Source organism: Marmota marmota, unplaced genomic scaffold (assembly GCF_001458135.2).
Source record: "Marmota marmota marmota unplaced genomic scaffold, marMar, whole genome shotgun sequence".
Classification (NCBI taxonomy): domain Eukaryota; kingdom Metazoa; phylum Chordata; class Mammalia; order Rodentia; family Sciuridae; genus Marmota; species Marmota marmota.
The window spans coordinates 61,268,640-61,285,677 of NW_025999968.1; the positions used below are offsets into that span (position 1 = coordinate 61,268,640).

At 52.4% G+C, this 17,038-nt stretch overlaps 1 protein-coding gene and 1 long non-coding RNA gene across 8 annotated transcripts in view; one reads left to right on the plus strand and one right to left on the minus strand.

Moving 5' to 3' along the window:
• Pde9a (phosphodiesterase 9A) overlaps positions 1-17,038 on the plus strand; it is a 56,551-nt gene that overhangs the window by 13,737 nt on the left and 25,776 nt on the right. For 3 of the 7 annotated variants that reach the window (XM_015478806.2, XM_015478807.2, XM_048803726.1), the window contains exons 4-5: positions 16,095-16,149; positions 16,911-16,981. In XM_015478806.2, the coding sequence (XP_015334292.1) occupies positions 16,095-16,149; positions 16,911-16,981 (126 nt within the window). Of the gene's footprint in view, positions 1-6,646; positions 8,134-16,094; positions 16,150-16,221; positions 16,336-16,910; positions 16,982-17,038 lie in introns of those variants that run through there. The other 4 variants (XM_048803727.1, XM_048803729.1, XM_048803728.1 and 1 more) reach the window with 4 other exon arrangements.
• On the minus strand, positions 1,514-16,182 carry LOC125616979. Its single transcript, XR_007347824.1, has 2 exons — positions 15,417-16,182; positions 1,514-1,952 (listed from the first exon to the last, which is right to left on the minus strand). It is a non-coding gene; the product is annotated as an uncharacterized LOC125616979 (long non-coding RNA).

Consider the following 17,038-nt stretch of genomic DNA (forward strand, 5'->3'; position numbering starts at 1 on the left):
AGCCTGGAAGATAATCCTGTGGCTAGACTACTTTTCCCTTTTGTGAATGAAATAAAATTCACAGAAACTACAGGGCACACCACAGGGCACACTTCTATGCATCTTTTTACAGCAGGTCTCCTGATTCTTTTGAAAGCCTTTGAATCATCATTTTTATTTGATTGAAGCAGTTCAAACTCAAATAGGGGTGTTTTCAAATTGTAAAAGGTGGGATTACAGCTGCGGCCTGTCGCCGTGTGCCTGCTGCTTGCCCTCAGCCTGCCCAGGGCTCTCGGGACAGATGCCTGTCACAGAAACAATCGCTGGCTAATTAACCGCCAGGACCTCAGCCCCTGCAGGAGGGGTCCACCCTGCCTGAAGCCCCTGAGCACCAGGCAGGCGATGCCAGCCCCGCAGTGTCCACTGTCTCACTGCACCAAGGCCCCGCTCCTGCACTTGACCTCGCAGTGTCCACTGTCTCACTGCGCCAAGGCCCCGCTCCTGCACTTGACCGGATGTGCCTGCTGGATGACAAGGCGTGCTGCGCTTTCGAAAGCCACAGAGCTCGCCATGCCTCTGTGTTCCTCGGGAAGGCTAGTGCACTAACGGTGCTCTCGGGGAGCTGTAGCTGTCAGCCATTGAGTCATGCCCTACCTGGGGACAGAGCCTTCAGCTTCAGAGCCAGACACAGGCCTGTGGTGGGACGTGGGCTCTGTTTGTCCTCCATTTCCGTGACTGCCATCGACTCAGGACAGGGCCTCTTGTCACAACACCCTGCCCAGCCACCCGTCTCCAGACCCTGCATCTGGCCCAGTCAGTGAGGACACCCCATGGAGCCCCCGAGGGCAGGGCAGGTGACCCCCCAGACTCACATGTTCTGTTGACACTGCTTCCAAAGGACAATGAAAGGCAAGCCACCAAGACACATCAAGATGCAGATGCCGACAGAGTACACGCCAGTGCTCCTGTAAGTCACAGGTGACGGGCAGCCGGGGGGNGGGGCCAGGGTCTCGACCTCGTGGTGCTTAAGATTTTCCCTGTCACTGGCGTCTGGGACTTTATTTGGATGGCTTGCATGTGGCTTTCTCTGTGTTTGCCCCCTGGGGACATCCGTGTAGGGGCAGTAACTGCCCAGACTTCTGGTTTGTCCTGAGGAAGTCCTCAGCCTGTCTCTTATACACATCTCCCGCTGCTCTGCAGATGCCCGGATTTTAAGGTGGTCAAGACCCAGCAAAGCTATGCCAGGGGACCCATCTGATCTTACTGTGTGTGCTGCTGGCACCATTGGGCAGCGAGACTCACCCAGGCCTGCTCCCAACGGCTCAGGAAACAGACCTGGCTGTGGATGCCCAAAGGGAGGCTCAGGACCTCTGGGGCTCAAAACACTGTATGTGAAGGGGTCTGGGGGGAGCGATGGAAGGCCAGAGCTGCCCCGTCTGGGCATTCGGCCAGGAGGGCCCCACAGGCTCTCTGAGTGTAGAACACACTGAGCTTTGAAGACTTAGCATAAAAAAAGGGTGGAGATACGCCATGATTGTTGACTCTGGTTTTTTATTTCTTAGACATGATCTGCATAACAGAGAAGCCACCTTTGTACGTACTCAGTAGTTTTTAGTATATTCACTTTTTTCCATCACCTCTAAAAGAAGGCCTCCACCCATTAACAGCGATGCCCGTCACCTTCGCCCCAGTTCCCCCGCCCCCACTGCTGTCTCTGGATTTCCTCTTCTGCACATTCCGTCCAGCACAAGCTGTGGCAGCTCCTCCCACGCCTGGTGTTTTCAAGGCTCATCGAGTAGCGCCTGCAGCGTCTTCCCTTCCCGTTTATGGCTGACGGATGCTTCATAGCGGCTGTGTCACTTGGTCCTCGTCACTCTTCACCTGATGGGCATTTGGGCTGTTTCCATGGGGAGCCATTGTGAACGACGCTGCTGTGGACATTAGTGTGCAGATCTTTGTGCGAACAGTACACACTGAAAATGAAATGTTTTGAGATGTATTGGGTTAAGTAAGATATCAATTTTTTTCAAGTCCAGCCACAGAGAAGGGAAGGGCTGGAGGCTCACAGCTGGCATTCAAGATGCTGTTGATCCCATCCTGAGGTCCCTGAGCTTGGGGAGACAGTCCCCATATCCCCCTGTGGCTCCCTCCTCCACCCGAGTCCCCTGCTGAGGACTTCCTCAGGACAAACCAGAAGTCTGGGCAGTTACTGCCCCTACACGGATGTCCCCAGGGGGAGGAGCTGATGGACAAACACCTGGTCTCCCATCCCGAGGGGTACGGTTCTCTGATGTCATCTGTGCAGGTGTTCAGAGGAACCCTGGAACAATGGGCTGTCACCTGTGCGTTCACTGCCTCCTGAGTCTCTTCCCTCCTTGTCCCAGTGCCCACCCCTCCCAGGGCTTCCTGGGGGTGCCTCCAGATACACTCACTTCCCAGCTGCCTGTCTCCAGGTCGGCTTTTGAGGAAGCCAAAGTAGAGCTTAGACTTGGAAAGGGGATGGAAGAGCAAAGGGTGCCCCCAGAGGCTCGTTCATTCATCAGCTGGATGGAACAGCCTCCGGAAAGCTACTTCTCTGCTCGGAGCTTCAATCTCCCTTGTAAAATAGGAATCATAATACACTCACTGTGTGTTCTTAAGAGGACAAATGAAGTAATTTATGCAAAATGCTTAGCAAGGGCCTGCCACTTGGTAAGTGCTAATAAATGGTGGCTATCGTTTCAGGTGACCCAGGGGGCATTATTGAATGGCTAAAATTATGTCTCTCTGGAATTGCAGGATTTTAATAGGGAGGAGCTTGCTAGGGTCTCAACCAACACATGCAGTGTGGGCTGTTTTCGCTTGAAAGTCAAGTTAAGGCTTGGATTTGAGCACAGATGTGTTGTTTATGAGAAATAATAATGTTTCTTAATAATGTTTTCTATATTTAGACCAATGTCGTTCCAAAGCTTTGAAGCCTGGAAGCTTCATAAGCATATACTTAGTCATCCATGCTTGCATTATTTTTAAAACAAATGGGGTGCAGTGTACACAATGAAATTCCAGCCATTTCTGGAATTGTGTGTTTTCACTTCCCTTAGGGTGGTCTAGCCAGCAAAGACGGCACTCTCAGCACACTGCTGCCAAGATGTGGGTGGCACCCAGCAGCCAGGGTTCCTGGAATTGGTGTCTCAGTCTGGTGACAACGATGACATCCAAACTTCAAGCCACCCATAGTCCAGCTGTTCTCTCTGCCCCTGGTCATTCTTGAGGTCCAGGTGGGATGCCCACACGTGCATCCTGTCCAGCTGAAGTGACATGCCCAGGTCCCAGGGTGATGCACGTAGCCACCACCCCAGTCAAGACAGCACAACGCATCACCCTAGAAAGCTTCCCCGAACCTCCCCAAGTCAGTCCACATCACCCCAGACTCCTCCCTCCTGGCCTGTCACCACAGGTGGTTCTGATGCTCTTGAACTTGCAGACGTGGAACCCTCCCATGGGTGCACTCTGGTGTTGGGGTCTGGAGTCTTTGCCTAGCATCATGGTGTTAATTCATCCATTCGAATTGCTCATTCTCGTGTGGATGGACCTTCCAGTCACGTCCATTTGGGTTCTACTGCCAGACTCACTTTACAAGCCTCACTGTGGACGCCCTTGATCTTGGGTGCTACCTAGGAGTGAGACTGCGGGTGCATAGGGCAAGGATGTGTCCAACCTCATAAGAAACTGCCAGACTGTTTCCCAAATGGCTGTACCACTTCATGTCCCACCAGCAGTACCTGAGTGAGGATGCTGTTCTGCAACCCTCAACACAGGATATCTCGGTTTTTTAATTTAAAACTTCCAGTAGGGGGCTGGGCTGTAGCTCAGAGGGAGCACTTGCCTAGCATGTGTGAGGCACTGGGTTCAATTCTCAGCACCACATATAAATAAATAGATCAAGTCCTATCGACGACTAATATATATATTAGCTGGGGACAGTTTGACACATGCCTGTAATCCCAGTGGCTCTGAAGGCTGAGGCAGGAGGATCACGAGTTCAAATCCAGCCTCAGCAACGGTGAGGTGCTAAGCAACTCAGTGAGAGCCTCTCTCTAAATAAAATACAAAATAGGGCTGGGGATGTGGCTTAGTAGTCAAGTGCCCCTGAGTTCAATCCCCCATACCAAAAAAAAAAAAAAAGCAACAATCTTTCTAGTAGGTGCAAGATTAATACCTTGTTGCATTTTAATTTGCTTTCCCCAAATGACTTAATGATTTTGAGCATGATTTTTTAGGGTTATTGGCCATTCAGAGGTCTTGTTTGTGAAGTGTCTGTTGTAAATACTTGGCTCCTTTTTTGTAACACTTTTCATCACTGGTTTGTGGAAGCTCTGGTTATGATTCGTTTGTCAGACATACATAAATAGCACCTATTTTTCCTAGTTTCTGACTTGCCTTTTCCGTGTTCTTAATGAGGTCACTGGATAAGCAGAGGATTTTAATTGGTTGACGTCTAACATGTTTTTCTTTTATGCTTAGAAGATGCAACTTCTCTCAAACCACTTTTTCTACCCCAAGCACATTTTTAGAAGACTTAGAGTTATAGGCTGTTGTATTTTAATCCGTAATCACTTCAAGTCACTTGAGTGTGTTGTGAATAGGGGTCTCATTCCTTCTCCCCCGGGTATATCCGGTGTTAACACACCACTTGCTAAGAGATTTTCCCTGTCCTGTGAAATACCTCCGGCACCTTTGTGAAAACTGGTGGTCTCTCCTGGGTGGGTCTCTTTGGGGACCCTGTGTCCCGTCTCCTCCATTCACCAGTTCCACGTTGGCTCCATCTCTGGGCTGCTGTAAGTCTAGTACATTTGTCTCTCTTTTCTGTTGCTTTTGGTTAAATGGACCCTTTTCTGTTCACTCTGAAGTCAGAACACTCTCATCGACTTCTGGGGGAGTGAGGGTGCTCTGTGGCTTTGCCACCCATGACCTGCAACGTGCCTGGGTTTGGGGTGACAGCATCCTAGAGACCCCCAGTTCATGAGCACAGTGCCACCTCCCTCGTCTGGTCTTATTTCGCTTCTCCCAGCTTTCTGATTTTAGGATAGTTGTCTTGTATATCCTTCATTAAAGTTATTCCCAAGAATTATCTGCTTTCTGGTTTTATTGTAGATGGGATCTTGTCAGTTTTCCACTATTGCTGCCAGATTATGAAAGTAGAATAGACGTGCATATTCACATAGTCTTGTGATCTTTGCCTGATTCCTGTGAGCTCTAGTGGTGTTCTAGAGACTCCTGGGTTTCCCATGGAGACAACCTTATCTTCTGGAAACAACGGCAGTTGTCATCCTTGCATTCCAATCTTCGTGGCGTGTGTTTCTTGTTGACTGTGGCTCCTGCCCAGACGCCAGTGACTCGGGGCCGTGAGAGCAGACACCTGCCTGCTGCCTTCCTGGGGCTGCACTTGTCCTCCACCCTGACGGACGGCGTTGGCCTCCGGTCCTCTCGCCAACTGGGAGTGTTCCTCGACTCCGGTTCTCTGCACGTGTTCAGATGCTGAGGACGTGTCTTTCCGCCCTGGTTGGCTAGTGGTCTTTGTCATTGCAGGTGTTGGACTCTGTTGTACGTTCTTTCTGCGTCCACTGGGATGGTCACTGGTTTTCTACTTCATTCTATTGATGCAGTGAGTTGATCATATGGTTTGATTTTCAGATATTAAAACTCTCTGCTTTCCCGGGGTACACACACCTGTATTTCCAGGAACTCCCCCAGGGAAACCCTGGGGGGGGGGGTGCAGCCCTCTTCCCCGGGGAGCTGGCTGTCTGGTCCACGCTTGCTTGCCCTGCCTTCTCCCACTTACCCCAGGGCCCCAGCTGGTCAGCTGTGCTGTCCTGCACCTGGTCCCTCTCCCTTCCCCTCTGGGTGTTCGCCGAGTGGCCGAGGTCTACAAATCTGTGTTTTCCCAAACTTGTGAATTTCCAGGCTTGTTTATTTGACCTGTCCGGCACCCTTCCCTCCGCCCTTTCCCTCTGTGGCTCTACCACAGGCACTTAGAAGCCTGCTGTCACCACTCTGTCACTGTGGCTCTGGTTTTGTGGGGGTTTTCTTTTGTTTTTATTAATTTTTTTCCTCTCTGCTCTTCGGATTTGGCGATTTCCACTGCTCTGTCCTCTACTTCCCTGATTCTTCTGCTGATTCCAAACTGCTGTCAGCACATCTGTGGGTTTTTCATTTCAGATATTCTGTTTTAAAATCCTAAAACATTTTGCCGGATTCTTATTCATAGGTTTCTCTCGGTAACGTCATCTGTTTAGTTTATTACATCTTCTGTCTGGGTCTGTGGACACATTTATAACTGCTGCATTAAACTCTCTGCCTGCTAATTTCAACCTCGGGGTCGTCTGGAGTTTCTGTCGGGTGACTTTCTGGTGACCGTGGGTCACGTTTTCCATTTCTTTGCGTGTCTGTTGTGTTGTACACCAACATTATGAGTAGCCCTGGAGAGACGAGGTTTTGCCCTCTTTCTCTGAAGGATGTGGGTTTTGTTCTAGACTCATTATTTTTGACTGCTCATCCTGAGCTTGTGGGGGCTGGTCTCTTTGGGGGAGATCTCTAAAATGACACTTCTGGGGTTCCACCGGTTGAGCCCCTCTAACAGGACTGCACTAACTGTGATTTTTGTCACCATACAGTGGCAGCAGCTGAAATCTCTGAGCTCCCTGCTCCTGGGCAGCTCAGGGTTTGGCCCTCCCAGCTTCCTCCTTTGGAGATTCCCCTTTCGGACAACCTACAACTCCCCTCCGACTCCTCAGCCCACCAGCCTGTGGCTTCCTGCTTGAGTTCCACAGCTGACAGGCCGCCCTAGGCCGCCGCGCCAGGCTTCACCTGCGCACGAGCGTGAGCTTAGTGGGTGGCCGGCTGCCTCCGTCATTGTTATGACAGTGATCAGTGGTTACTTCTTAGAATTTCTCATGCTGTAGATGTCACAACCGTGTGCAGCCTGTTCAGGGGCACAGGTGTCCAGTGGCCTCTGGTTTGCACCGCAGACTCAGTCCTTCGTACGTTTTGGCAAACAGCCTGTCATTTGCACGGCGATCGATTCATTTATTGGGTTGGTTATCCCGACAGAATGCTTCCTGAACTAGACCTGGAGGGTCATCTGACAGGAGGTCAAAGCCCCAGACGCAGGAGGTGAGCTGAGTGGATTCCTTTGGCCTCACAGCAATTAAACTTTCCCACAGTGTGACAGCTGACAGTGGCACACGAGTCCCACCTGCATGGATGGCCGGCTGCTGGTCACCAAAGTCAGAGTCCTCTGGGAAAGGCTCCAGGGCACGTTAGACCCACATCTTCTGCCCCAGAAGGTCATCGCACTGTGGGCCACAGAGAAAGGTGCCCTGCGTCCCCTGAAGAGGAGGATGGTGCACAGATATCGCCCTGGCCCAGCTCTGTAGCCCAGAGGGGAGCGGGACAGTTGTGACTTGGCCTTCTCTGAATGTCCCGCAGCCACTGCAGGACGAGGACGTCTAACTGAGTCAGCACACACAGACCACCTAGAACGGCCATTGGTACAGAGGGCTGGGCAGAGAGCTCGGGTTGCGGTGGGTAAGTCAGTGATGGGGCATGCGTGCTGGCTCTGCCCAGCCCCTGAGCTGCCTGGGACTGCCCCTCAGGAGTGGAGGGGCTTGGAGAAACTGCCCCCACCCAGCCTGAAATCAGACGAGGCTGTGCAGAACCCCAAAGTCCCCTCTCCAAGAACACAAGGAGACATTGGCCCAGCGCTGCCCCGAGGCCGGGGAGTCCGAACAACAGGCAGCTGCAGGTGAATCTCACGGGAACCTCACGGAGGGGCGTCCGGGGCCGAGGGGCCTTCTGCCTGCCTCCTTGTCTCTGTGTGGCTGCAATATGGACCATCTGAGGTCATCCTTGGGCTGCTGACCAACCTGGTGACTTCTCAGCAGGACAGACCGGACGGAGGCCTGTGCCTTTAAGAAACAGGCAAGGTCACTGTTGATCATATAACTTTATTGTGCTCCCGGGCTGTAAAGGAAGCGTCCTCCTCCTGCTCTGAATGTCCATTTTATGACATCCATAAACAGTGAGCTGCCCATGACTGTCCCCGCACTCGAACGTCCTCGCCCCGCTGGCTCGAGGGCGCCGCAGGGCCCGGGAGAGAGCAGTCGTGGATGGGAGGTGAGTCCAGCCCCTCTTGGCTCCCAGGAAGAGGGTGACACCCCCAGCCCCACCCACAGGAGGCCACCAGCCATCCTTGGTAGTGCCCTGGTTCTTGGGCTGGGCTGGCAAGAGCAGAAATAGGTGACCTCTCTGCAGGGACTCTGAAGAGCTAGTCTCTTTGGGGCCAGGTACATGGGGGTTTTCCCCTAATGCAAAAATAATCGTAGGACACCCTTTCTAAAGGGGCCGTGGGTTTTCTGCGTTGCTCATGTCTTTTTGCTGCTGTGGGAAGCGTGTTGAGCTTGGATCACGAGGGGAATGTTGGTGTCCACTCTGCTGCTTCAGGTGGAGACAGCGGGTGAAGCCTGGTGCTTTGTGTCATCTCCGCAGGGTGTGGACTTGAGCCCAGTGGGTCAGGCCACGGTCGCCAACCGCCTGAAGACGGGCATGGGCGTGCAGGGCGCCGGGCAGCAGCCACAGGCCGTGGAGTGCTGTTCTTGCCCTGCTGCGGGGCCAAAGGCTCGCATGTGCGTGCCCACGCTGGCACCCCCGGGTCTCCAGCCCTCAGGCCCAGGCTGGGGTCAGTGCATCCCCAGAGCCGGGTTTGTTTTCGCTTGTCCAGGGGAGGAGGTAAATGTCCAAACAGCTTGGCGAGCAGAGCACAGAACAACTGAGGTGGCTGTCCCTGTGGCACAGGACAGAAAGGTGAGCCACCGTCAGCTGGCCGGCCCACCAGGGAGCACCTCCGGCCACGGTCTCTGGTGGGAAGGGCAGGCTTTCCCGTTGATCCCTCAGAGCAGACCCGTAGGTCATTCTGCGCTGGGCAGACTCAGGATGGTAAACAATTCCTGGAAGAAGTGGGTGAGGCAGGGCAGGTTCCTTGAAATCCAGGAGGCCAAGGCGGAGTCAGACACTCCGTGGGCATTGCAGGGGGCAGGGCAGACTCTGCCGGTCACACCACTGGGGAAGCACCGTGGGCAGAGTGCCCTTCCCGCTGCCCCCCACAGGCTGAATCCTGTCCAGGAACCTCAGCTGACAGCCCCAAGAGACCCCTCCTCAGAGTGGCCAGGGACTCAGTTGGCTCCACCTGCCTTGGTCCTTTTCTGTGCCCAGGTGCTGGGCTGAGTGGCAGCGTCCTCAAGCCAGGACCCCAACTCGCCACCCCCAAGGTTGCCCTGAACTAACTCACCTCTCCTGTAGCACGGGGAGCCCTGCTGCCACTGCCCTCCCAGTGGGCACTCCTCACAGGAGGGGACAGGTGGCTAAGACATAAGCAGAAGGGAGGCCAGACTCGTGAGGCTGTGCCCGAGCCTCCCTCAGCCTGTGCCGTGATGGATTGTCTGGAAGGTCACATCTCACCCTTGTTACAGTCACTGGTGCCTAGCGGTCCATCCTGGAAGTCCACAGGACACCCCGACTCCAGGCCACTTTCAGACTGTACGCTGCCTGATCTCCTGGGATGGTTTCCTTTGGAAGCATGAGTCACCACGAGCGTCAGCTTGCTCTTCCTTGGTGTTTATCTGCCTGACCAGGGCCAGTTAAGGCTGACTCCCTGACCCCAGGCTCTTTTTTCTTCTCTCCCCATTTACTTAAAATCCTTGAGATTGAGAGGAACTCCAAAGACCAGTCTTTCCCAGCTGCGAATTACCAAAATCTCTGGCTTTTGCTGATTATTCTGAAACCTGCTAAGAAATTCTCAAAGCCAAGTCACTTGAATATGCTTTGATTTAAAAAAAAAAAAGAAAAAAAATCAGTACACATCATGCAGCATTTAGGAAACAGCACTAGGCATCATACACAATAGCAAATTTTGCTGGCAGGGTGTAATTTTGCCAAGAAGGTGGCAAATGACTAGCAATTGCAATTGAAACCTGCTGCCCCCGTATTCAGGGGTTTCAGGCTCCTGAGGGTTCCCAGGTGCTGGAGAGGGAAAGAGCACTTTCAGGACATTGCCGGCAGGATCTGGGCCTCTCAGCCCCCCACCCCCATCATCCCAAGGACCACAGCACACCAGGGTGGGTGGCACAAGCAAGAGGGGATGTGGTGGAGAACTGTGACTGTCAGCAAGCCTTAGAGAGATGGCCGTCAGGACGCCACGGCGGGGAAGGTCACGTTGCTTCCCGTGGGCCAGGGCCTGTCCTGAGCACTTCACACACGTCCAGTCACAGCTCATTTGTAAGTTCTGAAATCCACCGGGAGGAAATAGTGGCCACTGCAGGAATTCCAGCGACTGGGGGAGGGAGGCACCCACTTCCGGACCAGGCTCTGTTTATGGATGTGTGGGTGGTTGGTCTTTGTGCACACCAGCATTTTCCCCTCCTTTCTCCTGGAAAAAGATGCAGATTTTGCCGTCTGGAAAGAGACAGCCCAGGGAGCTTGTTGTGCGGAGCTGCGGTGGCCTCTGGGGGGTGTTCCCACTGGCTTTATTTCTGGGCCCTTGCAGAGAACCAGAACATTAACACTTCCCCCAGCGCTGAGCTGGGGAGGAAGGCACCAGATGAAGGGCACGATGCATGACGGCACTTGAGATGGAAGTTGAAATCGGGCATCAGAATGATGGAACACGGAAGGGTCCCACCTCCAGAGTCCTAGGGGAAGTCCCTTCTGTTCTGAGGACTTGTTTGGAGGTAGTTGCAGGTTTGCATGCGGCCAGGAGAACAAACACGTGGCTAGTGCTTTCTTTCTTGGAAGGCTGTTTATTATTCACCTAGCCCATCCGTCTTTGCCCAGTTTCCTCCGGGGTAACATCGGGCACAGCTGTGGCCCGGTGACACCAACTCTGGACACTGACAGTTCTGACATAGATGGCTCCCTCCTCTCAGGACCCCTCCTGCTGCGCGCTGAGGCCACACCACTTCCTTTCTATGCCCCACCTGCTCCTTAACCCTGGCAGCCACTGATCACGGATCCTGATTGTGTCATTCCAAGAATGCCCTGTGAGTACAGTCCTGCAGGGGATCCCTGGGGCCAGGCTGGGTCCCCCACCATGATCCTCACGGGCATGCCGGCCGCTGTTTCTGTATTGATAATTCACTTCTTTTTATGGCTGAGCCGTGTTCTATGGGTGGACCACAGTTCACTTAGCCTTTCACCCTTGAAGAGTCTCTGGCTTCTGTCCAGTCGGGGCTATTACAAATCAAGCTGCTGGGAACGTGGTGTCCAGGTGTTAATGTGAACATAAATTTTTATCTCTGCAACCGCAGGAGTGAATTGTGAGGTCATACATAGGGTGGTTGCCTGCTTGGCTTTTTAAGAAGCTACCCAACTTTTCTGGGGCAGCCGCACCACGCTCCTGCCCAGCAGCAGAGCATGAGTGGCCCCCCCGCCCCTGGGTCTTCCTCGCCACGGGGGCTGGTGCTGGTTTTGTCTTAGCATTTTGATGAGAGTGCCGTGGCAGCGTGCTGCAGGTGCAGTGTGCGTTTCCTCGTGGCGACGGACGCTCGGCATCTTCTCACGCTCCTGTCTTCCATCTGTCTGCACTGACAAGCTCGCTGCCTCTTGCCCATTTGCAGATGGAGTTGTTTTGTCTTCCACTGTTGAGTTTGACAGTGGACGTGTTTCTGTAGTCAGGCCTTCTTGTCAGGTGTGTGGGTGTTAGCAACCTTTCACCATCTGACAAACACCTGGAAACAGCTGAAGGAGGAAAGGTTGGCTTTGGTTCGTGGTCTCAGGGTCTGTGGTTGGCTGCCTCCGTTGGTGCCTGGGGCACCTCATCATGGCGGAAGGAGGGCGGGTGGAGGGCAGAGCCACTCACTCCGTGGTGCTGGGAGCAGCTCTCATTCAGCTATGAATCTTCCGGAGCTGATGAATGAGGCCGAGCCTTCAGGAGCCACTCACTCCAAACCCTGCTTCACTGGAGACCAAGGCTTCGACCTGTCTTGGGGGGGTCACTTCACATCCAAACCGTAACAGGTGGTTTGAAATGTTTCCTTCCATATCCATAGCAGACTGTAGCTTGCCTTTTCATCCTCTTAACCACCTGTCTCAGAATGAAAATTGGTGTTCTGATGAAGTCCAATTTATCAACGTTTCCTTTTATGGCTGGTGCTTTTGGTATCACACCTAGGAACCTGCCTCTCGCAATATTCTAAAGATTTTCTCCTGTTCATGTCCCTGAATGTTTTATCATGGTTTTCTGTTTTGCAGCCCTGGTCCATTGCACTGATTTTTATGTAAAACTGTGAAGTTTCTGCCTGCGGATGTCTGTTCCTCCAGCCCCTTTGGTTTGGACGGCTGTCCCTCCTTCCTGGGAGTGCCTGTCACCTTACTAACCAGTCAGTCCTGTGTGATGCCATTCAGGGCTCTCTGCTGTCTTCTGTTCTCCTTGTGTCTGTCCGTCCGCCTCCTTCCTCCACTACTGCACAGTCTTGACTACTTTACCTTAAAGAAGTCTTGAAATCAAATGGACTGATGCCCCCACTTTATCTTCTCTTTCACAGTCGTTCCAGTTCTTCTGTATTTCTATGTAAATGTTGGAATAATCTTGTCTATTTCTGCAAAAAGAATCTTGCCAAGATCTTGGTAGGAATTTTGTTAAAGCTGTATTGAGTCAGCATCTGTGCCGTGGGGTCTCCCAGCCGTTAACGGACCAGGCCTTGTGTGTTTGTGACTTCTTTGATTTCTTCTCTTGCGCTTTGTTGGATTCACACCTCAGCCCTGTCTTCCTTTTGGGGGACTATAAATGATATTGCATGTTTTTCCTCAGGGTCTGCATGGTCCTTGCTAGTATGTAAGTACAGTGGGACTTGTGTACCTTTGATCCTGGGACCTTGCTGACCTCACTTGCTGGTCCTCAGAGGGTTGGGCAGAGATTCCTTGGCATGTGCTGTACAGACGATCATGTGCTTGGCACACAGGGGCAGCGTTTCTCTTCCCTCTGGCTCATGAGTTTTGTTTTTGAGTCTTGCCTGATTGCTCTGGTGGACCCTCCAGCACTGTGTGGAACAATGGTGGGGTGGGCCCTGGGCCCTGCCACCCTCAGAGGCAGGCCGCCTGCCCCACCCCACGTCACGCCAGCTGAGTGGGGTGTGGTTGGCGCCTCTTTACCAACTTAAGGAAGTCCCTCTCCGACCCTAGTTCTCTGAGAGTCATAACCATGGGTGGAACGTGGTGGAAGTCGGTTTATGAGTTAACTGGTGTCACTGTGCCTTTCTGTGGTGACACACTCACTGGTGTTCCAACGCTGAGCCAGGCTTGCACACCTGCACTGATTGCCCCTGAGCCTGCATGGTGCTTTTGAAGTGCTGAATTGTGTTTTCTAAAATGTCACCATTTTTGTGGTTGTGTCCTTATGTCCTTGTGTCCGTGTGTCCACGGAGGAATTGGTTTGAAGTCGTCCTTTCGCTGTTGTCGGTCTTTGTGGATTTGGAATCAGGCTAATACTAGCTTCATAAGATGAATCTGGAAGTGTTCCCTCCTTTTTTTTTTTTTTTTTTCCCCCGGAACAGATTGTTTAGAATTGTGTTAATTCTTTAAACATTTGGTAGAATTCACCAGTGAAATCTCTGGGCCTGGGAATTTCTTTTTTAGGAGCTTTTTAATTATGAATCCGATTCCATTAATAGTTGCAGGCTGCTCAGATTACCTTTCTTCTTGGCTAAGTTGTACTTGTGCCTTTTGGGGAGCCAGCCCACTCTGTCTGTGGAGGTTTGTGTGCTCCCTTACAGTCCTCACCGTGTCGGGGTCGGTCGTGATGCCCCTTTCGTCCCTCGCTGTCTGACTTGCGAGGATTTTGTCGATTTGTTGATCTTCCCAGTGAACCCAGGCTTTGGCTCATGGCCGTGAGCTTCACGTGCTCTTCTCTCTGTGGGTTCTCAGGGGTCTTGGAGTGCCGGGTGGAGATTTCCCGTGCTCTCAGGTCCCCTCCCAGCACTGCTCCGGTGTGTCCCGCGGCAAAGGCTTGATGGTTGTGTTCCCCTGAGACTTCCTCTTTGACCCATGGATCATTTAGAGTGTGTTTAGTTTCTGTTTGGAGACTGTCCTCTTATCTTAATGCTCCTGGGGTCAGAGAGTCCACTCTGAACGGTTTCGGTTCTTTTAAGTTTGTGGAGCTTGTCCTCACGGCCTGGATCCTGGCCCACCCTGGCATGTGCCCAACAGACACCTGACAAGAACGGTGGCTGGGGAGGGTCCATGAATGCCCGTCGCTGGATGGACTTCCTAGTCTATCTTGACTTGGAGATGGTTGATCTTAACGTCTGTGACACGTTGCTCTTCCTGTAATAAGTGATACAAATCCATGCTCAGCTCACCCCGGGGGCGGTGGATCTCTATGTGAGCCTTGCCGAGGTCGCCACTCTTCTTCTCTGGCAGGTGTGGGACTTTTTGAAGGCCAAGTCCTTGGACCGGCCAGCAGCCCAACCTGTGGCTCTAGAAGTGTTTCCTGAATGGGGTTTTTACTCTTGTAATTTCAAGAGACTTTTTCCTCTTCTCTTTTAGTCACGGAATGCTAAATCTGGAGAGACCCGGGCTATCTCACCCACCCACGTATTGGGCACCCATTCTGGGGTTGGGAGACACACATGGAAGTAAAGATCTTGATACTTAGAGGTCTGGGATGCCCAGAGGGCACAACCATGCAGGCCAGGGAGCATGTGGAGAGAGGGCCAGCAGCTTCACTGGGTCCTGGCACTATCCAAACAGGTTTCCCGAGGGGCGTTTGCACTGTGAGTGTAAACTCCGTGCCAGGAGGTCACACTGTAACTGAGAGACAGTCACTGCGACATAGGTCTGCACAGTCCTCTCAGGGTGTGGGATCATACAACTGAGAGTCTACTGTAGGCAGGTGAAGCAATGGAGTCTCAAGAGGTGAATTTAAGTTGATTGGTTTAAATTTTTTTCTTTTTGTGAAATTAACATGTTCATTATACAAAATGTAGAAGATATAGGGAAGCAAAAATAAGAATGAACTTTGTAACAACTCCTACAACCCAAGGGTAACCACTGTTGCTACTTTGGAATGGATCCTCCCCAGTATATTTTGAAAAATAGGATCATTCTCTATGACCACGTTAATTTTTAAGACTCCAATAATAGGAACATTTTCCAAGATCTTCCCTTCCATTCATGTCATGATTACACAATCCCATTTGATGGACATATAAGTCCTTTAGGTTTTCACTGTTTAAATAACATTGGGATGTGGACATTCATGATTACTTCCTACATATGAGACACTGGGTCACAGCATAGGAACCCCATTGCCAAATTGGGGTATTAGGTCTTGTTCGTTTGGAGTGGTTTTGTTTTCTCTTGTTTTGTTTACACGGAGAGTTAAGCATCAAGCCAACAAAGGAGTTTACCTGGACTCAGGACTGAGCCACGGAGGCTGTTAGTGCTCAGGGTACACAGGAATGGCACACTTGGACCAGGAAGAGACCTCTCCCTGCCCGAGAACCCAGAGTTGCTGAAAAGAACAGTCCTGTGGGCACCTAGTCCTGGCCGTGAGTCTCCAGCATGGCACTGGTCAAGAAACAGGAAAAGAGGCAGGTTACAGGCATCCCGGGACCTGAGCCCTGTAAAACCAGCCACCCAGCCCAGTTTTACAGACCGGGCGGCCGGGGGACAAATCACTCCACCCTCCTACTTCCTCTCTGCAGGCCGGCCAGGAGAACACCACGCTTTACACTTGAGCTTGCATTTGAACTTGCTTCGTCAGAGTAATTGCCCCCATAAATGGGCCTGGGCACTCAGGAAAGCCTCCCGTTACAGAGCCCCATGGTGCCTGCCTCTGTGGCTGGTGCTGACACCTGGAGACAGCCTGGACTCCACCGAGGACCAGTGGGAGCAGGCTGGGCCTGGGGCAGTCCAGGAGGAAGGGGATCCCCAGGCCCAGAGAGGCCTGCCTGGGTTGCTGGCCGGGAGGCCCCGCGTCTCAGCAGCTCGCCCGGCAGCCCCTGGCCACAGTGCCAGGCCTGGCCCGTGGTGACTTCCAGCTCCCTGTGCCTGTGTTCCATCTGCCTTTCTTCTTTGGTTTTCAGAGAGAGAAGAGCTAACCCAGAGCGTGCTGGCCCAGGTGGCAGAGCAGTTCTCCAGGTGCACAGCCCTCCACACACGCGCTGTCCCGACGGGCCGTCTGCTTCCGTGGCACAGGAGGCCCTTGTCTGAGGCTGGCCTAGGCCAGCAGGACTCCCTCTGTGACTTCTGTCCCTAAGCAGCTTGGCACACCCCGGGAATGCTCACCTTATCCCAAAGACCAGGTCCCACGGTCACTTCTAGAATGTGAGCTCCAACTGCAGAGAATGTTCTCGACTGGTTCTTCTGGACTAGAAGACAGTCTGTACTTTTTTTTTTTAAGCACCATTTTTAAAAATGAGCTTCCTCACTGAGGTCCTCCTAGAGGGGGCTTCATCTTCATCCTGAGCTGCCCACTAATTCTAAGTGGGTGTTTAGTTTCTCAGAGTGATTTCTCTGCAGTGTCTTACTATCCCAGAGTGATTAAAATGGGGGAAAGGACAGACGGGCGGTGTATTTTAAAGCCCATGAATTATTGAACTGACTGGTCAGGGCCTCCCGAGGTTACACCAGTCCCCTGAAGGTGACTGTTCCCAGTGGGTGGGGTGCTTGGTGACCTGAGGACCTTGTAAACTTCTGTTCACTGCCCAGGTCAGAGGAAGTCAGTCCACCACCTGGGGACATTGAGTTCCTTAAAAGCATCTCTGAGTGTCTTGGTCTCCACCCCACACCAGCCACCTGGAGGCCTCGCCCCTGACAGGGATCATAGAGTTTGCTGGGCCACGTTTAGCTTTGAGGATTTTATGAGTTACGTTTTGTATTTTTTTCCATTTTATTTCTAGAGCATTTAAGATCAATGAACTGAAAGCTGAAGTTGCAGACCACCTGGCGGTACTGGAGAAACGCGTGGAATGTGAGTGGGGTTGTTTCCCTTCTGCTTCTGCCTTCTAACTACCCTTAGAGCTAACCA